This window comes from Theropithecus gelada, chromosome 18 (genome assembly GCF_003255815.1).
Source record: "Theropithecus gelada isolate Dixy chromosome 18, Tgel_1.0, whole genome shotgun sequence".
NCBI lineage: Eukaryota > Metazoa > Chordata > Mammalia > Primates > Cercopithecidae > Theropithecus > Theropithecus gelada.
In genome coordinates this window covers 72,485,167-72,509,084 of record NC_037686.1, presented here as the reverse complement: position 1 = coordinate 72,509,084, position 23,918 = coordinate 72,485,167, and the positions used below count along the sequence as shown (strand labels likewise).

The 23,918-nt window shown below is 43.8% G+C and overlaps 1 protein-coding gene and 1 long non-coding RNA gene across 3 annotated transcripts in view; both read right to left on the bottom strand.

The window, feature by feature from the left end:
• LOC112611409 overlaps positions 1–2,791 on the bottom strand; it is a 30,043-nt gene extending 27,252 nt beyond the window's left edge. The window contains exon 1 of the long non-coding RNA XR_003116650.1: positions 2,447–2,791. This is a non-coding gene — a long non-coding RNA (uncharacterized LOC112611409). The remainder of the gene's footprint in view (positions 1–2,446) is intronic.
• A 7,937-nt stretch (positions 2,792–10,728) lies between these two features.
• ADNP2 (ADNP homeobox 2) overlaps positions 10,729–23,918 on the bottom strand; it is a 30,287-nt gene continuing 17,097 nt past the window's right edge. For both annotated transcript variants that reach the window (XM_025365611.1, XM_025365612.1), the window contains exons 3-4: positions 17,940–18,029; positions 10,729–15,464 (exon numbers count right to left, since the gene is read on the bottom strand). In XM_025365611.1, the coding sequence (XP_025221396.1) occupies positions 12,285–15,464; positions 17,940–18,029 (3,270 nt within the window). In that variant the 3' untranslated portion in view covers positions 10,729–12,284. The remainder of the gene's footprint in view (positions 15,465–17,939; positions 18,030–23,918) is intronic.

The following is a 23,918-nucleotide window of genomic DNA, read 5'->3' as shown; positions in this document are numbered from 1 at the left end:
ACGTCTACATCTCAAAGGTATCTTGTGCTGTTGCTCCACCTGAAAGGGACCGCTCTGCACTTCCCCCACAGCTTCCCTTCACACTTGGGGTCAGCTGTGCTGCCTCCCTCTGTGCAGCCTTCTCTGCTCCTCCCAGAACATCTGCCTTCCCCTTGCTCCTGTGTGTTGATGGAGCGCAGGGTCATGGCTTTAGAGCTGGGAGCTCTTTGAGGGGTAACTCCATTTCATTCATGTTTTATCCCCAGCATTGGGGAGGATCTGATGGACACACGGAGACTAAGCCACTGATGGTGTCACGAAAGAGGAAGGAGAAATGATGGCTCACCATCCCATCTCTGCAGGCATAATGGCGGTCACTGGTCAGCCATGGGACCAAGGTAATCAGAGAGCTCTATTCAAACTTGCTACGTGTGGTGTTAAGACTTTTTTCTTCAACAATTATTAAATATGATTCCACATACAGGAAAAATACTTGCTTGCTGTCTCCTGGCCCGTTGCCTGCCCCAAGGCAGTCTCCTCACCTCAGGGTGCCAGGGCCAGGGCAGCACCACGTCCATGAACCACTCCTGTGGAGCACACACCTCACTTTCCGCTTAGCAAATCAAGCAGTAGGGAAGAAAAAGCAAACTTCAGGAACATCAGTATGAGGCCAGGGCGGAGGAGTTGTCCCTGCCCCGCACACTTTTTGTTAATTCCTTGCACTTACGTTTCAAAAGTAACAAAAACATTAATTGCCTAGAACTTTGCTGTTGGAGTGATCAACAACCAATCTGATGACCCACTTTGTTTGCTTCTTGAACTTCAAGCTTTGATACTTGCACAATCTGGCAACACCTAATTTCAACAATGACAGCAACAGCTTTATATACAATAAATTAATGGATAAATGACGTTAATCACTTTTTCCAACTGGTAGCACTGTTAAATGGGACATTACTTATATTTTTAGAGGACTAAACGCACATTCAGTTTAGAAAATTTTTAAAATATAAAAAAACACAAAGAACAAAATCACTCCTAGTCTCACCACCCACATAAATACTTCATAGTTGGGTCCTCCTGGTACCCCATGCATTCCAAATATTAATTAAAAGCAAATCAGTACTCACTTCTGGATGTAAGCACTCTAGAAATATATTTTGGGCTCTTAGTTGACCTGTTTACCGAGATTGCTGGGCACAATCATTCTTTTGCACACACACACACACAGTCCTGTTTACCTATGATTTGAAAACGCCGTATGACCAGAATATGCGGAACAATAAATCACTTCGGAGGTCTGTGTTTGAATGGACCTTAACAGATTGCACGGTTTGATACTGTCTGCTGACCACAGCCAGGGAGCATTAATTTCTCACCATGAATGAGGCTGGTTCTTAGTTGAAAACAGAAATGACTAGAGTGTTCCAATGGAAGGGAGAGGGCTGCAAGGTCTGAGTGACAAGCAAGAGTGGATATGAAATTTAATATCCAAAAGAAAAGCACAGAATAAAAAGTCCCAAACACAAGGCAACAAGCCTTTCCAGGTAAGATGGGACCTGTGTTGATGGGACCTCAGAAGGGATTAGAGAACACGACTGACGCTGCGCCTGGAGACAAACGGAGCTGGTGGAGCGGGAGCGGAAGTCTCAGCTCTCACCTGGCACTTCAGCAGAGGCACAGCAGCCATCACGGGGTCCCGGCACCCCTGAGCTAGGAGGGGCTGTCTCTTCTCCTGTCCTCTGTCCTGGGGGCCCAGAGGCCTTGAGCTGGGGGAGGGAGAGGTTCGCGCTGCCATGGCTTGGATGGGCTTAGAGATGCAAACGTGGGGTGAGTCTGAAATAATGTACATGTGAACGCAGGCGTAGCTGAAGGCCGCCTGCTCCAGAACCGCTGGCGTCCTCTTACCCGAAATTCAGTCCCCACCCTTTCTGACCTTTCAGCAGCAGTTCCCCTTTCCGGGGCCACCATGCGGTTCTGCAGTCACACCTGCAGCAGCTTTCAAACTGGAGCTTGTAATTCATTTGGGCTTCAAGGCTGCATCCACTTTGAAATGATCTCATTTTTAAACTCTCCTTACCTTTGACTTCAATTTTCTACCCTTCCCAGATTGAAGAACATTGTTGGAGAATGTGAAAGTCAAATACGAGTTGAATCACTGCCTGGTTTCTGTCACCTGTGGAAACCACAGCCACGTTTCACCCCCGGGGTGAGGGCAGCGCCAGCGCAGCTCAGCTTCTCCCATCTGGGATCGCTGGGGAGTTCTGTGGGGAGCACCGATTCTCCTCAGAAGCATCCCCTTTCCTTTCTCAGAAGAGTTATCATCACACAGCTATACATTTTATAGCATTTTCGTCTCCGTCCTGAGGTAGCAGATGCTAGGAACGGAGTCCAGATCCCCAGCCTAATCTGCCTCTCCCAGCAATGGCCCCGCGTCCTAAGCCGGTTTGAAGCCACAGGTGCTCACCCTGAGGAGATGCAGCCTGATCTGCCTCTGGGACAGGCTCGGAATGATGCAAGGCAGGTGAGCCTCCAAACTGGGGCTTAGCCTCGGAGGGGTCGTGGCTTTGCCCAGAAAGGTTTCTCCCCCGCGGCTTCTGGGCGGCAGCTTCTAGTCCCACTGAAGCTCAGGAGCAACCACAGTGACCCCAAAGGCAGAGGGCCCAGGACAGCAGCTGGGGACACGACAGGGCTGCACTCACATTTATAGCCACTATTATACGCAAATTAAGTGGCAGATCATGCAGAGATTTCTAGAATAAGGGTGTTGCCTTGGAAAGGGGGCGGCAACTTCTGGGTGTTGCCATGGCAATGGTAAACTGACAGGGCAAGGGTGGGCGGGTCTTATGGAAAGCTGCTTCCTCCTCTCCCGCCTCTACCTCGATAGCGGAATCAAAAGATGAGCTCCCCGCCAAGTGCCAAACATGCAAACTACATAATCTTAGAAACAATATTCTGTTGCAACATCAAAAGCATCACACATTTCTCACTGAAACTCGCCTTGTTGAAAGAAGCCTCACCCGCCGTCCGGCCACAGCGCAGTCCTGGCCGCTCTGCTCCCTCGGCCGCCTCGTACCAGGAAGGCGGAGAGACGGGTTCGGAGGCGGCGGCACCTGCCCAGGCCGGACGTCCAGGGGGCCCGCGCCGGGCTGCGGCCTGAGCTCGGGGTGGCCAAGGCCGCGTGGCTGCCATTACAGACGTTTCCAACACGCTTTAAAGCGCACGCACACCGGCACCACAGCGCGGGGCTCCACTCTTCCTGCCGGGCTTCACAAATGACACGAACGAAACACAAAACCCAGCAGGTTTATCGAATTGAATTAATGGTTACTGCTAATTAGCAACTGACACCAACTAGCATTCCACAGGCGAATACTCAGTTTTGCTACTGAAATTACCAAGCTGGCCGGGCACAGGCCTCACGCGTGTAGTCCCAGCACTTTGAAAGGCCGAGGCGGCGGGAGCGCCTGAGCCCCAGAGACGGAGGCTACACTGAGCCGAGATCACACACACCACTGCACTCCAGCCTGGGCGACAGAGGAACACCCTGTCTCAAGAAAAAAAAGTAATCAAATTATCAATAACCAATGCTATTCTTTGCAGAGTTCTTAAAAACAAAGATTCTATTCACAAATGCACAAACTTAATTAATCCTATTTATTACAAATCAAAGCTTTAGACAGGAGTCTTGAAGACTTTCTAACTAGAATTAGAATTGACGAGTTTTGGGGGATGTTAGATAAGGTATGTTTGGTTTATATCTCTAATACTGCTGTAATTTAAATACCAAGATGTAGCAATGACGTTGCTAAGATGCTTGGGTTTTTAATTGGGTCTATTCCAATATCCAGATGCCAACTGAATTCACAGCAGAAAAAAAGCTATTTGATTTACTATATTTTCATTTTGGGTTATGATTTTGCCCATTAGCACCTGGCAAGTAAATATTAGAATTTAAATCTCTAGGGCAGTTCATGCTTTTGGCCAATAGCAATGTAACACCAACTCACATAGGGGCTGTAGCGAAAATGGACAAAATCAACAGAAAGGGCTTGGAAGCAATCTAAACAGACTCAAGCCAGTCATACCCCCAGGAGCCCACAGTGATGACAGATGAATCCACCTCAACTCTTCTGGTTCAGCATTAATGACTGATTTCAACAAATTTTAGAAACCTATATATATGAAAGTAGTAATGAAGATCACATTTTACCCAAAATGATGTAGATTCAGAGTAACATGCTTTAATCTCACCCTTTATTCTTAGGTTTAGATTTGTGGTACTCCTCCTAAGGCTACTGAAATAAAGCAGACACACAGGGGCCAACTTGGAAAGATTCAAATGAACTCAATACAAATAAAATCACGAAGGACATAACCAGCTCAGCATTTACTTCAGTGTGTTCAACAGTTGAAGCACCTCATCGTGTAATTTTATTGGGCCGCAAGTTGCCCTTTATATTTCATTAGCATCTTTCTACTACTGGAAATATTATCTAAAGTCAATGCAAACTTTAATAGGAGATAAATGCATGTGGTAATATAACCAGGGAAATTTGATCCAAGATACTTTACTGCTTTAGGAAAAAAGGTCTGCAGTATTAGCCCTATGGTAAAATATTTATACTATTGCTGATAGAGTATGTATACTCTATAATCTTAAATTATATGTGCAAATGTTTTAACAGTGAGAAAACAGAAGCATATAACACTGCCAAATGTAGGTGGCAGCTTAACCTTTAAGTTAACGGATGGTAGATTTTAAATAAAAGCAATCATTCTGGCACGATCTTCCTGGTGGTCCCTTCTGCACATCACTTCTCCTGAGGGCTACCACAGGCAGAAGGACCTTGTCACAGAGATGCAAAGAGAGCAAACTTATCAAGACAGTTACGCTAATCTCCAAAGCCTGAGTTCATATGATCTGGACTTTATATTAGAAAGCAAAAAGACATCTAGTCTCGCTCAGGAATATGCTGTTTTCTGAATTCTGAATCTGCCTGTCCAGTCTCTGCCTGCAGCCGCCACAGCAATCCTTCAGGAGAGCAGGGTGTGGCACCAATGCATCTGCAGATCACTGCAGGTAAGCAGCTTGCTAATTAACTGTTCAGGAAATGGCAAAGATCCAGCCTCCGCGTCTAGCACGTGGAAAATAAACATGATTATACCGAAAACATCTTCCTACTGCTCCCACCTCCACGTTTTTGTAAACAGAGAAGCAGACACAAGGGAGCAAGAACTTGGCGTGGGTTCTCAGATGCAGAAGCAGCTTATGTAGTCACAGAACTTCTTTAGTGTTGAGAAATTAGATTGAGGATATTGTTACATTATACCAAGTCCTTCAAACATTATGGATAAGTATTTTGACCCTGAAAACTAGAAGTTTCATTTAGACAAAACCATGTGCATTCTAAAAATGTTTTTAAGGATTTCTAAGTAGGACTCAGATAAGAACTGACAGACATGGTGATGTCCCTAGACAGTCTAACTTTATTACTAAACAGATTTCATACTGAACTTTTTCAAAAGATACTGAACTGAAACCATGTTTAGCATTTTAGTAGTAACACATCTATTTTTAGTATCTCAACTTTTACCCTAATTTATCAAACCAGTTAAACATGGAATATTACATCAAAGCAAAAAACAAACAAAAAAACCCCCGATGTGGCCGGGCGCGGTGGCTCAAGCCTGTAATCCCAGCACTTTGGGAGGCCGAGGCGGGTGGATCACAAGGTCAGGAGATCGAGACTATCCTGGCTAACATGGTGAAACCCCGTCTCTACTAAAAATACAAAAAAAAACTAGCCGGGCGCGGTAGCGGGCGCCTGTAGTCCCAGCTACTTGGGAGGCTGAGGCGGGAGAATGGCGTGAACCCGGGGGGCGGAGCTTGCAGTGAGCCGAGATCGGGCCACTGCACTCCAGCCTGGGAGACACAGTGAGACTCCGTCTCAAAAAAAAAAAAAAAAAAAAAAAAAAAAAAAAAAAAAAAAAAAAAAAACCCCCGATGCTATAAATAGGAAATGGCTAGAAAATGTACAGCACTGTGTGTTGATATATATGTATTCTGCTCACTTCTCAATCAGGAGCTTATTAGACAAAGATGATCACTACTACCACCTATGAATACAAAATGAAGTCAGAAGTGAAGTCGTTTGAGACCAGGAAACGGGGGTGGAGAAGCACTGTCAATGCAGCGCGCAGTTCTGGGGTGAGGTTATCAATTTTCTAACAACATGTGAGACACAACCAGAAGAGTGCCCGCCTTAGAACCAACACAATTAGACAGAACCAGAAGAGTGCCAGCCTTAGAACCAACACAGTTAGACATAACCAGAAGAGTGCCCGCCTTAGAACCAACACAATTAGACATAACCAGAAGAGTGCCAGCCTTCGAACCAACACAATTAGACACCCAAGCTGCTTCATCCCAAAGGGGTCATGGGGCTGGAATAGGAGCAGGGGACAGAGCAGGGCTGAATTTGGGATTCCCAAGCGCATTCCAAAAACCCTTGCCCTCCCCCCCTTCAATTCTGTCCTCTCCTTTCATGTAGTCTTATTGATCTATTTAATCATTTGAAAGCACATACAAAACCTGGAAAAATGTTTGAATAGCCAAAAATGACCTTCCCTAAAAAATCCCTAATCTCTTTAAAATGACCTCTTATAAATTCCCAGTGATTTCCTGAAGTTGTTTTCCACAATATAATAACAAACGGTGGATGAATCTCCCATCCTTTTTAGGATCAAAGATCACTTTCCTTATTGTAATGAGACCTCCAATCTGGGCCTACACAGGGACTCTTTCAAGCATTTGTAGCTTATGAGAGTCCAAATTTGGGATCCTAAATATGTATATGTGATGTTTGGAGTGTGAATTGTTTTTATTTTCAACAAACTGTCTTGTGTGGTTTTCATACATTCAGTCTTCCCATTCTAAACAAGCTTCTTGGTAGGAGGCCAGGAAGTGCAACGAATGAATGTATCTGTGACTCTCACAGGATGTTTTTATGAATTTTATGACTCTTTCAAGATATACATACATCTAACACAGAAAGGTTACCGTCAGAAAAACCACTGAACCACTAAAGCCTTATGATTCATTGCTTATGTTCTATTTTTCTAGTGTACTTTTAGGTGAATGGCAAATTATTTAACATTAAACTTTCCGTATCATGGGTTCAAAACTGTAGGAAACTACACAATCTCTGGAAAAATAAATACATTGATTCATTGCAATTAATTCTGAATTTGTATTTGAAAGTATGACCTCACAATCTTAGTCTGCACACAGCAAACATGTCTACGTGGCTGCCAAACTTTAGTTTATACTTTAAATATCTTCCACAGGCTCTGGCATTTAATCTACTTTATAAGGTGGCCCTCCTGGACAGCAGTCCCCATATTATAAGCATAGGTCTTTGAGGTTGGTAGTGTAAGTACATTCTTATTTTAACTCTCTATTATGAAAAAATCTGATAATATTCTAGACTTTAACATTTTTCCAACCTTCTAGGTCACATATTTACACTTTTTACCCAAGGGAGTTCATGGATCATAAATTAAGAAACTCCTAAGTTTAGGATCTGAAGAAAGTGAAGTGCTGGGTACCGTTCTAAGTAGTGTATTCTTAGGCACATTCACAAAACATGAAAATAGCTTCCAGGCCGGGCGCGGTGGCTCAAGCCTGTAATCCCAGCACTTTGGGAGGCCAAGATGGGCGGATCACAAGGTCAGGAGATCAAGACCATCCTGGCTAACACGGTGAAACCCCGTCTCTACTAAAAAATACAAAAATCTAGCCGGGCGAGGTGGCAGGCGCCTGTAGTCCCAGCTACTCGGGAGGCTGAGGCTGGAGAATGGCGTAAACCCGGGAGGCGGAGCTTGCAATGAGCTGAGATCCGGCCACTGCACTCCAGCCTGGGCGACAGAGGGAGACTCCGCCTCAAAAAAAAAAAAAAAAAAAAAGAAAATAGCTTCCCTACATAACCTCTATATTGCTAAAATGATATTTAAACTTGTAGTTAATATTAAAGACTTAGTAATCAGGACAAACGATCAAAAATCAGAATTCTAAAGCTGTGATGTAGTATCTGCACAACAGAAAGTCGAAATTGCAGAAGCCTAAATTAGCAGGTGTGCTACAAAGTAAACCCTTATAATCAGAAACATTTAACATTTACTTTCACCACCTATGAAAAGAAATTAGCTTGAAGAAATTGGACACATAATAACCATAGGAGAAATTTCCAGCAGTACTTTATAGATGGCAGTTTTGTTCCTTAGTTCATGAAAATTCAGCAGAGAGAGAATCTAAACAGCAAAACTGTATGCATTTTTTATTGCTTTCACTAACTCAGGACTATCATTCTTCGTCACTAATATATTGTCACTATCAAATTTAATATCAAATTTAACATGCAAAATGTTTAGAATGGCACCTGGCACATAGGAACTGCTCTGGTAACCATCTCTATTATTGTTATTGTTGACAGCACTGCCAGAAAAAGGATGTCTAGGATCAGGATCCCCTATTCACCCTGATACCCAAAGGGCAATATACGGGTCTAACAATAATATTGCACCACTGCTAAGCAACATGTCTTCCTGGGCAAACTGAAATTGAGTGGAGGGATGAGCTTGTCCCTCTGCCTAAGAGGTTCCTTTTTAGCACTAAAGTCCAGAGAAATCACGCAAGTTGTTAGCAAACCGGGACAGCTAGCCAACTCTGCCTCTGAGCTCCAGTTTCTTCCTCTGTAAAATACAGACGACTTAATACCTATAGGGTTATTGTGAGATTTAAATGGGGTAACACATGTCAGAAGCCACTCGGCTATCACTCGGGCACTGTCCACCTCAGGCCACTCATCTACTTCCATGCCTCAATTTCCTCAGGTGTGACGGGGGGACTGCCACCCACTCTGTGGGACTAAATGTGAGAACACACGCCGATGGCCAGGCCACAGGCACAGCAGGCAGCAGGGATGACTGTCATCAGGTATGCAGCCCCCTTCCTAGCAATATCAAGCAGTTAGTGCATGTGTGCTATTTTCTAAAAAGACCTTGAAAACTAGGACAGTTCTGGGGCTAAGTTTTCTTAATTAGTGTTTAATTCACTGCTGCTTTCTTTAATGAATCTAAGAAACTGCACACAACAGTCATCAGACTAAAATAGCTGCTAAAAAAGGGTAACAGAAGCCCAGCCTGGTGGCTCATGCCTGTAATCCCAGCACTTTGGGAGGCTGGGAGGTGGCAGCATGGCTTGAGGCCAAGAGTTCAAGTCCAGCCTGGGCGACACAGCAAAGCTCCATCACTACAAAAACTGTTTAAAATAATCTGGGCATGGTGGGTAGGCACCTCAGCTACTTAGGAAGCTGAGGCAAGTGGACAGCTTGAGCCCAGGAGTTCGAGACTGCAGGGAGCTCTGATCACACCACTGTATCCCAGCACAGGCACCAGTGCAAGATTCTGTCTACAATAAAAAATTTTAGGCCAGGCGTGGTGGCTCACGCCTATAATCCCCACACTTTGGGAGGCTTGGGAGGCCTAGGCAGGCATAACATGAGGTCAGGAGTTAATGACCAGCCTGGCCAACATGGTGAAACCCCGTCTCTACAAAAATACAAAAATTAGCCGGGTGTGGTGGCATGCGCCTACAATCCCAGCTACTCGGGAGGCTGAGGGGGAAGAATCGCTTGAACCCAGGAGGCAGAGGCTGCAGTGAGCCGAGATCGTGCCATTGCACTCCAGCCTGGGCAAAAGAGCGACATTCTGTCTCAAAAAAAAAAAAAAGTATGAAAAGAGCAACAAAATTCAGAGAAGCTAAAATAGTATGCTATATTTAAATGTGTTCTACCTGAATAGATTTCAAGTGTGTAGTATTTTTAAAGCTGCTGCTACATAGGTAGATTAAACATTTTAAAGTACACAACTTTTTGTATTGAAAAAACTCCTTCCTTCTAAATTTAATAAGTTTAAACTTTGTTCACAACTATTAATCTGTTTTCATTTTTAAACAAATTTCTTACATTTGCAAGAACTCCCACATATGCTTTTTGAAGCTCAGCTTCTATCAAATTTTAATCTCTAATCCTAAAAAATTAGTAACCAGTAACTAGCATAACATTAAAGACTCAGCATGAACAGTTCTACCACAGCTAACTGCACCAAGAAATCAGAGCTCTTTTACCAGGATTCTGACAAGGAGATTCTGCTCTGCCAGGGACCACCTGGCAATGACAGTTTTGGTGGCCACAATGGGGAGCAGGTAGGGACATGCGTGCTACTAGTGTCTAATGACACTGCTCAACATCCTACAGTGACAGAATAGCCACCCACCACAAAGAATTACCTGACCCAAAATGTCAGCAGTGCTGAGGCTGGGAAACCCTAACGTACATGACAAAAGAAAAGTGAGGATTAAACCACGGCAGACAGCAGCTGCCTCCTCATCAGCACCTCCTCCACACTGACCCTGAACGACAGCCCCAGCGAAGGAAACTTCACAGCACCGACACCCCAGTTACCTTCTTTGGCACTTTCTGGGCTACCAGTATAGAATCATCAGGAATCTCTAGTCACACCTATTTTGTGACCTCAGTAATTAGGCCTTTTGGATTATGTTCTTATTTTCACACAAATAACAAGTAAGGTTTTTCAGAAAATAAATGTGGTATCTATTCCCATACTGAGGTTATTCCTATGATTCGCAATGTTTTAACTTTTAAAAGAATTAAACAGTTCTATTTACAGCGGTGTAACAAATTTTAATTCAAAATAGACACTCTGAAAACAATAGGTAAAAAAAAAAAAATAAAGTTTAACAAGCTCTCTTTGAATTTACAACAGAGTACACCAACAATCACAAACCAGTTTCACAACTGCCTCAAATATGCACATTATAGCAATTACATGCAAGTATTATATTTTTTAAAATCTACATAGTAACATTGTATCTCTTAGAGGCTGTCACATCCTCCAAATATTTCTACCTAAAGATAGAGTGAACAGGCTCCTCTGCTGTGTGCCACCAGAAATATGACTCACCATCTCAACTGGCTGGTCTCCATGACTGGTTCTGGTGCTTTAAGTTTTTTCTAATATCGTGTGGGGAAAAAACGAGGTTTAACATCCACAGGACAGTGATAACAATGGAGATTCTTTAACAACATGCCATCCCATCCACCCGGAAACAGCTTCCAGCCGAAACCAGCTAGAGAAAAGCCCATTTCCCCACTAAACGTGACCTTCAGAAAATGTGGTCAAAGACTTACTGTACCAACCATGGAGACTTAAATCTCAGTCTGCAAACTTCACCGTGTCCCCTGAAAACCTGTGCTGAAATTTAAGTTAGTATCCACACTCAGGGGCAATAATTTTATTCCTGAGAATCATAGTCCTTCCCTTTCACTAGTTTATGAGTAGTTAGGTTAGGAGAAGAGTTTTGGGGTGCATTTTTTCAATGTTTATTCTAAAGGCACTAAAAATTTATTGTTTTACCTCTGAATGGAGAAATGACTTAGCATATCAAAAGAAAGGGAAAATCTACACTGAAAAATATTTCTGCATCTACAGAATAAATTTATTTGTAAAATAACTCTTGATTTATGAGCTACATACCAGCATACCAGATGTCAGATTCAGTCTACTTTTAACAAATAAAAACATTTGATTTTCTATGAGTTATGGGTAAAAAAAAAAAAAAAAAAAAAACCCATTAGGACAAACCTAAAAAAATGCAGATCAAAATTATAATCTATAAGCAAAGATCTAAGATCTTACAAATAAATCAGCGTAAGTTAATGCACTGCATCCTCAAGGAGCCTTATACATACATCACAGGGATTTGTACCCACATCTCTGAACACTCACTGTACCATCCGCTGCTGCAGGGAAAGCTGAAGGAAATCGATGCTTCCTCTTGCAGTTAAATCAAGTATTCTGAAAAAGGCTGAAATGTCCTTAAACGAAAAAGCAAATTATTTATAGATTTCGTTTCTTATCATACAATACTGACACTACTGGGAAAACAAGGCGTGCATGAAATATCAAAAGATTTCATTTACATGACAGAGAAAAAAACCTGAAAACAATTGTTACAAATCAGACTGCAGGAAACAATAGATGTGAAATAACTACTGGCTTCCTGGTAACAGGGGTCTCTCCAGCACCTGAAGTAACTGCAGAGCAGCACAGCGACCACTGAGGTGGATTCACCAACACAGTGAGGAAAACACTGTGAAATTTCAACCGAAAAAAATCTATCTACTACTTTAGAGTTACTTTTTTTTTCTTTTTTACAAGTTTTATGGTTCATATTCAAAGTTCAATCTATGTTTCACATTTTTAAGTTCAGACATATCAAAGCCTAAAAGTACAGAAGGCTTGTGATTTTTTATTGCTTTCATGCAAATATACCTTCTTTTTCCAAAAAATGAAGCCACATCAATTTTCCACACCCAAAAGAGTGAGGATAACAATTCTATTTCCTTTTTACTAGGATATGGTTTCTTATGGAAATAATCTTTAAGAAACTGCTTCTTTTCTTCGTAAGAGCGGCCTTCGTATTTTTTAGGATCTAACGCTAAAATCTGAAGAGCCTCATCCTTGACAATAGGTCCCTCTGTTCTGCTTTCATTCCTTTGTCTTTTAAAAGGCACAACACTTGTAACCTTTTCCGGACCTGGGGCTGCATCGGCATTCAGGATGGGAGGCTGCTCCTCCCCACGCCGCAGGTCTTCGGCCCCCAAGTGGCCATCAGGCAGCTTTCTCTTAACAGAAAAACTGGAATCATGTATCACTTCACCGTTGACTAAAAGCAGTTCACTGTTCTGAATAAAATCCGGCTGGACTTGTAGGTCTGAGCTGCTGTCCTTAGGAGCACTCCTGCAGCGCACCAAATGGACAGCGATGGCAGCCAAGGTCATGTTTCCAGTGTAGACTCCACAGCAGTGGATGCACTTGAAGGCGGGAGACTTCAGGACCGTGTGGACTGTGGGCATGATGTGGTGCCTCTCCTTCAAATGCAGCTCGTAGGCCTCCGTTGTCACAAAGGGGCCAAAGCAAAAGGGGCAGGTGGACACTCGCTTGCCAGTGCTCCCAGGGGTGCCCTCAGCCTGAGGCCTCACCTTCACGTACACAGGCACCAGTGACTTGGAGTGTATCCCAGCCAGGATTGCCAAGTAGACTTCCCGCTCCCCAAGCTTCTCCTTTGGCAATATGGTAATGAAATCAAGGTGGGGAAAGAGCAGGTTGCCATTGGCATCGACATCTAATTGAAAACCTCTGTTGCTATAATCCATAGGCAACTTCTTCTTCCCCAGGTGCCTGTTCCTGCTGTGCTCTGAAAGACCTTTGATATCATGGAAGGTGCATGGACAGAACAAGCACCCCAAGCCATGCATCAGCAAGTGGTGTATAAGCTCCTCCTCAGAGACCAAGCATTTACAAGACAGACATCGCACCGTTTTCTCCCTCATCCACTTTAGAAATGGTGCGCACGCTGCCAGTTTTTCAGGCTCAAGTTTCTCGCCAGACTTGGACTCGCTGTGCTTATGTGCTACCTCCATGTGGACCTGGTAGACGTTGGACGGAAAGAGCTCATTGCAGACGGGGCAGGTCTTCCACTGCTTGGCCTGTCTGAGCACCTGGTTTGTGTCTGCGGCAGAGGAGGAGGCCGGAACAAACACGCTCTGAGCAGCAGTCACCAGCACTGGAGGAGAGGGCATGCCGGGCATGGAACCGGCCATCGGTGCAGCTGCACCTGACGGTAGGAGCTGGATGGGCATCTGGGGCGGAGCGACAGTCGCAAGGCCTCCGGGGGGAACCGGCAGAGTGACAGACACAGGGGCCAGCGTGTAGGTCGGAATCCCATTCACTTGTTTCCCTGTAGGGATGAGCTGTCTGAGAATAGAGCCTGATGTTAGGAAGGTGGTGTTCTGCGAAGCACCAGGTCTCACTGGCTGGTTCACAGGCACAATGTTGGTACCCACAGTCTGGTTGAGTTGCAAGACTCCAGGCCTCACTGGCTGGCCCACAGGAAGAACTCCCGACACAACAGGCTGACTGAGCTGCAGAACCCCAGAATTCATACCCTGGTTTACAGGCACAACAGCCGAGGAGGAGACTGTCTGGCTGGGAGAAAGCAGCCCAGACGGGACCACCTGGCCTGCAGGGAGAACCCTCAGTGGGGCTGTCTGGCCAGGGGGAAGAACCCGTGACGGAGCTGTCTGGCCCACGGGGAGAACCCCTGACTGGACCATCTGGCCAGTAGGAAGAACCCCAGAAGTGGCTGTTTGCCCAGGGATAACCCCTGCAGGAGTCATCTGGCCTGCAGGAAGGACTCCAGACGGGACTGCCCGACTCACAGAAAGCACCCCTGGCGAGACAGCCTGCAGGACCCCGGGGGTGACAGAGGGACTCACAGGAAGAACCCCAGGCCCAACAGGTCTGTTTATGGGTCCCACAGGCTGGGTGAGGGGTAAAACCCCAGGGCGGGCAGTCTGATTTATGGGGAGGACACTAGTTCCAACAGACTTATTGACAGGTCCGACTGGCTGACTCAAGGGCAACACAGGAGGATTCACAGACTGATGAAGTGGGACCCCATGAGAAAGAAAGACGGGCTGAGGTGCTGGGGGCTGCAGGGTGAGGCTGTTCTGGCCCACGGGCAGAGGGCTGGAGACCAGAGTCATGTGGGATTGGCCAGCAGCAGGCGGGGAATGAGTGAGGCTTCCAGGGGCACCCTGGGCCACAGTCACTGGTTGTCCTGCGGCTGGGCTCGGACTGTTCTGTGGCAAAGCAAGATGGAAGCAAGGAGGCGGCGCTGGAGCGCTTGGAGCACTGCCGTTTGCTGGTGCAGCCAAATGTGCCGCTGGTTTTGGAGCAATGTGTGTTTGCTTCAAGAGTCCAGTCCTCTTAATATGTTCTGAAATCACAGATCTAAGCTTATTCTCCAAATCTCTGTGTATGTCTGATGTCAAAATGTGATACATTAATGCATCCTGGCTGCTGGCATTGGCGTTGCACTTTTTACAGAAATATTTGTCAGGTGGTGGGATCTTCTCTATAGAAAGAGTATCGTTAGTTTTCGGTTGTTCATCCATTTCCTCAGTTCGCAGGCCAAAGTAGGAGTTAATTAAGTAGTGAAAATGGGCTACCAGCACATGCTTCTTCATGCTGTAGTACAAAGTGTTTGAAAAGTTACATTTTAGACATGTGAAACTTATCACATCACTCCTAGATGATTTAGTTTCACCTAAAATATTCACTGTGTAGTTCTGAACTTTCCGGACAGGCGCATGGAACATTCTGAAGTGCCTTCCCACAACTTTGGGCTGAGATGCAAATACACAGTTTGGGCAAGGGATCACCAGCTCTTGGTCAATTTCATCTTCATGGTAACGATGTAAATGATTTTTGAATGAAGTAAGCACCTTTGTAGAGTATTTACAGAGGCCACAACAGTATGGCTTTGTTCGGTATCTCTGTTAAAAGAAAAGAAAGCCTTAAGCATAGTTGAATAAACTGTCAGATGCTAACCTTCCACAGTCCCTGAGGACTTGACCCCTTTTCTCTTAATGTGCTAGGCATTTAACCTGACTTAAGTGTTTTCTAACCCAGGGGTTGGTAAGCTTTTTCTGTGAAGGGCCTGAGAATGCTTATGTTAGGATTGTGGACCATACAGTACAGTCTCTGTGGCAACTACTCAGCACTGCCATTGTTGTACAAAAGTCCCCAAAATAATGTGTAATTTATGTTCCAATAAAACTTTATTTACAAACACCAACTTGAATTTCATATACTTTTCACATGTCACAAAATAGTATTGTCAATTTTTTCGTAAGCATTTAAGAGCCTAACAACTGTTCCTAGCTCATGGGTCGTGGCTAATTTATACACATCTAGGATTTGGCTCACACTCACGATTTGCTGACCCTTGTTCTAAGTCATCCACTAAAACCACAAATACAATTACTTAGTCCTGTACTTTGAATTATTAACAGCATCAATTTTAAAAGCTTCATTAATTTTCTACAAGAGAAAGTATTTTCTCCCCCTCATCCCATTTCTCTTAATTCCAATGTTATTTTTGCTCCAAATTCTAAAACCTCTGGAATTTATCCACAACTAACCGAACTTTCAAACTGTTTTACTATCTTTCTACTTCCCCTATTTCTAGAGAAGGTAGGAGTCAAATGGACAGTGTCTGGCCCATGCAAGTACCCAATAAACTATCTGATAAATAGTAAAGAAAGTGCAACTAAGCCTAAACTCACACTATGGATGACCCTAACATAAGGATAAGGCCACAGAACGCAACACTGACCATATGGAATTTCTATTTAAGGCACGTTTTGGGGAACTTAACAAGTTCGGGGCCTAAAAACACATTCATACAACAGGGTGCACTCTGTTCTAACATCCAGTAAGACTTGCTGGTTTGCAATAACTTGAGAGCACACTGAAATCTCTGGTCTCATGACAGAGTCTTGAGAACCCAGAGCTGATGAACCACAAAACACCCGCTCCCCAGTTCCACAAACAAGGAAGCCAAGACCTAGCTTCATCTAAAGCCCCCGAGCTCACTGTGGCACTATCACAGTGATCAAGGGTTAATTCTCATCCTTTCCTAAATCTGTGTGCTCATTATCACTCACACTCACACACACACACTTCCATTCTTCAGGTTTTTTTGTTTTTTTTTTTGCACAGAGTCTCACTCTGTCACTCAGGCTGGAGCACAGTGGCGTGATCTCAGCTCACTGCAACCTACACCTCCCCGGTTTAAGCAATTCTCCTGCCTCAGCCTCCTGAGTAACTGGAGTTACATTATAAGATATTTTAAGAATTCAGATGAGAAAAATCAGTGAGGCTTAAGATTCATGAAGTCAAGATCTGCTAAACGAGGCATCCTGTAGTAGCCACAAGCTGTGCTCAGGTGAAGGACAACTAAATCACAGTGGTTTCAAGGAATCTTGCATCTCATGGTAGAGAGGAGAGTGTCGGGTCACAGACTGAAAAACGGCACTCAAAGGAAGTGGGCTAACAAAAATTATCTTTACAGAAAATTCTGACAAAGCACAGCCTGAGCAACACAGTGAGACCCCACCTCTACAAAAAATAGAAATAAAAATAAATTAGCTGGGCATGGTGGCATGCACCTGTGGTCTCAGCTACTCAGGAGGTTGAAGTGGAAGGACACTTTGAACCAATGAGGTCAAGGCTGCAGTGAGCTAAGATTACGTCACTGGACTCCAGCCCAGGCAACAGTGACACCCTGTCCCCCAAAAAATAACAAAAATAAAAAAAATTCTGACAATGACTAAATTACTGAAATATGTTAAAGCCCAAATTCCCAAGGCCAGCATGACTTTTACAACAGAAGCTGGTGAGAGGGTACAGCCAAGTCAAGTCTGGGATGAGCTGAGTTTGATACCAAAGAAGGTGCTAACAACTGGTGGCAGAAAAGGTGTCCCAGAAAACACTTTGATGAGAATTCAGCAGTATGGCTCATGTTTTAGCCTGAATTTGCTTAAAAGTTTGAGGTTTCTAATTACTTAAAATGTCCCTTGATTCAGAGGTCTACATTTTTATTTCAGTTTCTGAAACCAGGATGTACATTCACGGTATGCACTTAATGCAGTGGCATTTTGTTTTACTCAGAACAATTATTAAATCAAACGTCCTTCTTACAGCAATGACATCTTATAATCAAGGACAAACAATAGTTTCACTGCATCACTGTATCAACTCTGCACTCAGAAAACTCTCAGAGCATCAGTAACCCTGCCTCACCACACACTACACTTGGTTTCTTGCCACTTCTCTGAAAGGTTGCATTATTCCTCCTCCCCATTCACTCACCAGCAACCCCAATACATGTGATGTTCTTTAGACCACATTTACATTCATTCCTCACTTTTGAGGAAACATGAAAAACAAATACAAAAAATACATACCACTTTCTTTCCAGAAGGTTCCCAGAGAGAAACATCTCCCCACGATGTGTTATGAAAGTATTTCTCTCCCGGATCAAAGCCTTTAAGGTCCTTTTAAAAAGGGAGAAAAAAAGAGAAAGAACAATATGTAAATTCGGAAGATAAAGAAATATTTAATTACAACCTGATGAGATTATAAGGCCGGGCACGGTGGCTCACGCTTGTAATCGCAGCACTTTGGGAGGCTGAGGAGGGTGGATCACTTGAGGCCAGGAGGTCGAGACCAGCCTGGCCAACATGGCAAAACTCCATCTCTACTGAAAAATACAAAAATTAGCTGGGCGTGGTGACACAGGCCTGTACTCCAAGCTACTTGGGAGGCTGAGGCAGGAGAATTGATTGAACCCGGGAAGTGGAGGTTGCAGTGAACCGCACTCAAGCCTGTGAGACAGAGCAGGGCACTGTCGAAAAAGAAAAGAAAAAAGAGAGAGAGAGAAAGAAAGAGAGAAAGAGAAAGAGAGAGAGAGAAAGGGGGAGAGGGGAGGGAAGAGGGGAGAGAGAAAGAGAAAGAAAAGGAAAAGGAAAGGAAAGGAAAGAACGAACCTGATGAGATTACTCGGTACCTTAGAAATCCACAGGGGAAGAGAGAAATGAAAGTGCAGTCACCCCTCGGTATGGGGACTGGTTCCACGACCACCTGGAGACACCAAATCCAAGACTGCTCAAGCCTCTTATGTTAAATCATGCAGTTACTTGCACATATGTAACCTATGCACATCTTCCTACTCACCTTGTTTAGAGAACAATGACAAGAAAACAAGTCCGTACATGTTCACTACAGATGCAACCATCCATTTTCTCCCCCAAATATTTTCAACCCACAGCTGGTTTAATCAACAGATGCAGAACCCCTGGATATAGAGAGACGATAAAGCTCTCAGCAAATTTTGATGGAGTACCCTTTAAGTATGAGAACTGAGGAAAAGGTTGAAATAATCAAAGTCAAAATTACAGATTCATAAGAAATAAAGAAAGACCTCCCAACAAGTATCTACATCCTTTATACATATGCAAAGCCTAAACGTAAGGATTCTAAAACCCATGTAGCTTCATGAGTACATATAAAGAAACAAAAAAGTACTTCAAAGTAAAAGAATCTTCATCTGGGTTGGTTCCAAGTCTTTGCTACTGTGAATAATGCCGCAATAAACATACGTGTGCATGTGTCTTTATAGTAGCATGATTTATAACTCATCATTTATATTAGGTATTTCTCCTAATGCTATCCCTCTCCCATTCCCCCCACCCCACGACAGGCCCCAGTGTGTGATGTTCCCCGCTCTGTGTCCAGGTGTTCTCATTGTTCCATTCCCACCTATGAGGGAGAACATGTGGTGTTTGGTTTTCTGTCCTTGCAATAGTTTGCTCAGAATGATGGTTTCCAGCTTCATCTATGTCCCTACAAAGCACATGACTCATCCCTTTTTATGGCTGCATAGTATTGGCACGTGTATACATATGTAACAAACCTGCACGTTGTGCACATGTATCCTAGAACTTAAATAAAAAAAAAAAAAAAGAATCTTCATCTTGAACACACTCTTTTTAAACTATACCTTACTGCTATTGTTCAATCCATTTGTCTTAGGGAATGAAAGAAAAGTATTTTTATCTTACTCTTTAAATATTTTTCAAAGCAGTTAAAGATCTAGAACGTGTAGAGGGTTTTTTCCTCAGATGGAATCAATCATTTTTCACTCAAAAAGTTACACTTGCTAGAGAGAGAAAACTATGCAAAAGACCTATAGTGTAGACAACAGTGTCAGGAAGAACCTCACAATCAGCTGAAAGAGGCAGCAGTGTGAGAAACACAGTGCATACTGGAGACTCTCAGGGGCAGGTGAACACGGAGAGAAGAGGAGCACACAGGTCCTAGAAAGGGGTCCAGAGGCCAGAAATGCATGAGCCAAGACCTCCCACAGGAGCAGCATCCTCAGAGCAGGGGTTCAACGGCTGACTTCCAAAGCCTGCTGGCAGCAGGTAGGGAAGGGAGGAAAGGTAGAAGGAAGGCCTCCACCTTGCATTCAGGTAAAATGGCCTAAGACAAAATAATTACAAGCTCCACAGAACAGGAATCTACCTCACCCTTTTGTAGTTATCACTACTTCAACCCTCAAATATTTCCTTTTGGACTCTGGGGATCCAACCATGAATAAGACAAATGGGATCCCAACCTCACAGAGTTTCACAATTGAGAAACGCAGATATTTTGTAAAATTTTTCTTCACAAGAAAATACTGTCTTTCATGGGTGATAGGTGCTATGAATAATAACCGTGAAGTGGTAAAGGAGTATAAAGCAGAGAGCTCCAACTGTGTCTGCCTGACCCGAGCATGACGTGGGCAGGGGGCTGGGGTGGCTAACATGACAGGGAGGGGACAGGAGAGAGAGAAAAACAACAAGGCCTGGGGCAGAATCCAGATGCAGGGCAGCAGAAGGTTTTAAATAACAATGTTTTAAAAAGTGAAAATCAGACACTAAGTGAGAAGGCGTACAAGAAAAACATTTTCCATTTCTATCTAAAATTTTAAAGTCCATGTGGCCCAACATTACTTTTCTTCTGAGTTGAAAGAAGTAAAAATCTACTCCTGTTTTGCTCTCAGCTACTTCCCAAAGCGTGTAGAAAGTGTAGTCATACAAAGCACTTCACCTGTGCAGCACAGCTCACTTGTTTAAAAGTGCAAACTGTATTAAGAAGTGAGCATAAAGAGGTATCAAGTCCATAATCGCATGGTGTGGACAGTCCTGTGAGGTAATAGTGCATTCAGAATTAGCTCACGACGCCAACTGCAGAACCTACAGAAAAGTACAAGTACAAATGCTCAAAAACAAATGAGACAAATGCTGAAAGAAGGGCCCCACCCTCACAGGCCCTTTAGGGGAGGGGTCATGACAAGAGCACCAGGAGCACCTGGATGCTGTAATATTTGAGCATCAGAAAGACAAACGGCTGGAGAGACCCAAACACACGAAGTCACAGGAGAGCCACAGAAGTGCTCAAGAAAGAAAAAAAGGCATTTCACGAATCACCATTTGGAAAGGTTAACTAACTACTCACTTTGAAAAGTGACAGCTCAAAGGAAAGGATAAAACTATCCTGCCTTTCCCAGAGAAACCAAACAGTCCCAACTGCTGAGTAACAAGAGTTTACAGAAGAAAGTCTGCTAACAATCCACAAGTGACAGAATCAGAAAGACCTCACTCACAGCAAGTCCCCCAGTAAAACCACCATCTAGGACCAGGATTATCAACAGGTGTTAAATGCATTACATTCCAGGCCACAGAAAGAATGTAATACACACAAAGACCAGACTGCCGCCTACTGTAGTGAAGCAACAAAATATGACTGGGGTCCCTGAAGTGACACAAGAAGCACAGAACATCATATATATATTCTAGCCCAAAATGCTTAACTTGAATCAAGTGGGCCTTTCAGTAGAAGTTCTCATTTAAAAGCAGCTCAGGGGACAGGGGACTAAGCTGAAACAACACTACAAGAAAGTACCAGACAGATCTGGAAGGAGGGGTATCTCTGCAGGACAAGAGGCTGGTCTGGCCAAGGGAAAGCACTGCGAACCCAACCACTAGATGTAACAGGGTCCACACGGTTTCTGGCTTACATAAACCGAGTGTAAAAAATGTTCTGGGGGTCGCGTGCAGTGGCTCACGCCTGTAATCCCAGCACTTTGGGAGGCTGAGGCGGGCGGATCATCTGAGGTAAAGAGTTCGAGATCAGCCTGGCCACATGGTGAAACCCCGTCTCTACTAAAACTACAAAAACTAGCTGGGCATGGTGGTGGGTGTTCCTAATCCCAGCTACACGGGAGGCTGAGGCAGGAGAACTGCTTGAACCCAGGAGACAGAGGTTGCAGTGAGCCGAGATTGCACCACTGCACTCCAGCCTGGGTAGTAAGAGTGAAACTCCACCTCAAAACAAAAACAAACAAACAAAAAAAAGTTCTGGGTAAAACTGAAGAAATCTGAGTATGGACTGTGTATTAAACAAGGTGAACATGTAATACATGACAAGACAGAAGAAAGTGAAAAAAGCAAGTGATAAAATAGCTAATCAATACAATCTCATGGGAAGAACGATAACATACAGAAATAAACAGCTAAACAATACGATGTTAATGGTGGCAACTTCTGAATGACAGAAATGTGGCATTTTAAATTTCATTTTCTAATTAAAAACGGTTACCTGCATTTTCAAACATTCATATAGTATTATTTTTATAACAATGATTACTTTCAATACAAAAAAATACAGAAAAATAGTTAATACAATTACCTTTAACTCTACGATAGTATGTGGCTTATCAAGTCAATTCAGAACTAACAAGAAAAAGACAAGTTATAAAAAGATTTCTTTTTATTTATTTATTTATTTATTTTGAGACAGAGTGTTGCTCTGTTGCCCAGGCTGCAGTGCAGTGGCACAATCTCGGCTCACTGCAGCCTCTACCTCCCGTGTTCAAGCAATTCTCCTGCCTGAGCCTCCCAACTAGCTAGGACTACAGGCACATGCCACCACGCCCGGCTGCTTTTTGTATTTTTAGTAGAGACGGGGTTTCACCATGTTGGCCAGGCTAGTCTTGATCTCCTGACTTCATGATCAACCCACCTCAGCCTCCCAAAGTGCTGGGGTTACAGGTATGAGTCACCACACCTAGCCAAGTTATTACAAAGATTTCTACTGAAAATTAGGTTATTTTCAGAACTATCTTAAAAGATGAAGTACACAACACGTGGGTCCTTTATTCTGATTCCAACAAAGAGCAAAAACATTTGAAACAAAGAGAAATAAGCATAAACACTAGGAAACACAAAGGAACTTTAAATACATCTTAAAAACCAGCACACAAGAATCTAAGCCCAGTTAGAAGATGCTGCTAGAGCAGCAGAAATGAATAAAGAAGGCTGGAATTAAGAAGAGCCCCACAGTAATTATGAAATCATTATCACCCAATAGAAAGCAAGAATTCACTATTTCAAAATAGACAAAAGAAATAAGCCACTATCCCACCATATTGACCTTGTGATAAATTTGCACAGGGTCTCCTGAAGACTTTTTCTGAGCACTGATGCTCTCATGTGTGAGAAAACCAGTGGAACTTTTCCACTGGTTCACTAGTGGGAACCACTGAAAGAAGGTAAAACAACTGTCAAAATGCCAGAGAGTCCACCGGGAGAGGGGAATGACCCCTTAATACAGTGACGTGAGTCAAGCCCTCACAGCGAGGTCTGTCTCCACAGTCCCAGGCCGTCCAGACCCACTCTAGCAATGCTTAAAAATTCCAGGTGCCTTAAACATGTTCTAGAACAAAATCCAAATATATTTAAAGGAAACAACAAAATCTAGCACCCATAAAACACGATGTCCAGCATGTAGCCAAAAACTACCAATCAGAAAACAAAAAACAAAAACTGCCAGTCATACAAAGCAGCAGAAAAATATGACCCAACACCAGGAGAACAAGAAATTACAGAAAACATGAATGCAACGAGAGAAGTGAAAGACAGTGAAAGATGGATGGTAAACTGCACTTCCACGAACGAAAAATGCACTATCAGGCCGGGCGCGGTGGCTCACGCCTGTAATCCCAGCACTTTGGGAGGCCGAGGCGGGCGGATCACAAGGTCAGGAGATCGAGACCACGGTGAAACCCCGTCTGTACTAAAAATACAAAAAATTAGCCGGGCGCGGTTGTGGGCGCCTGTAGTCCCAGCTACTCGGGAGGCTGAGGCAGGAGAATGGCGTGAACCCGGGAGGCGGAGCTTGCAGTGAGCCGAGATCGCGCCACAGCACTCCAGCCTGGGCGACAGAGCGAGACTCTGTCTCAAAAAAAAAAAAAAAAAGAAAAATGCACTATCATGAAAAATACAATGCATGGGATTAAGAGCAGATTAGACGCTGCCAAAGACTGGTAAATCTGAAGA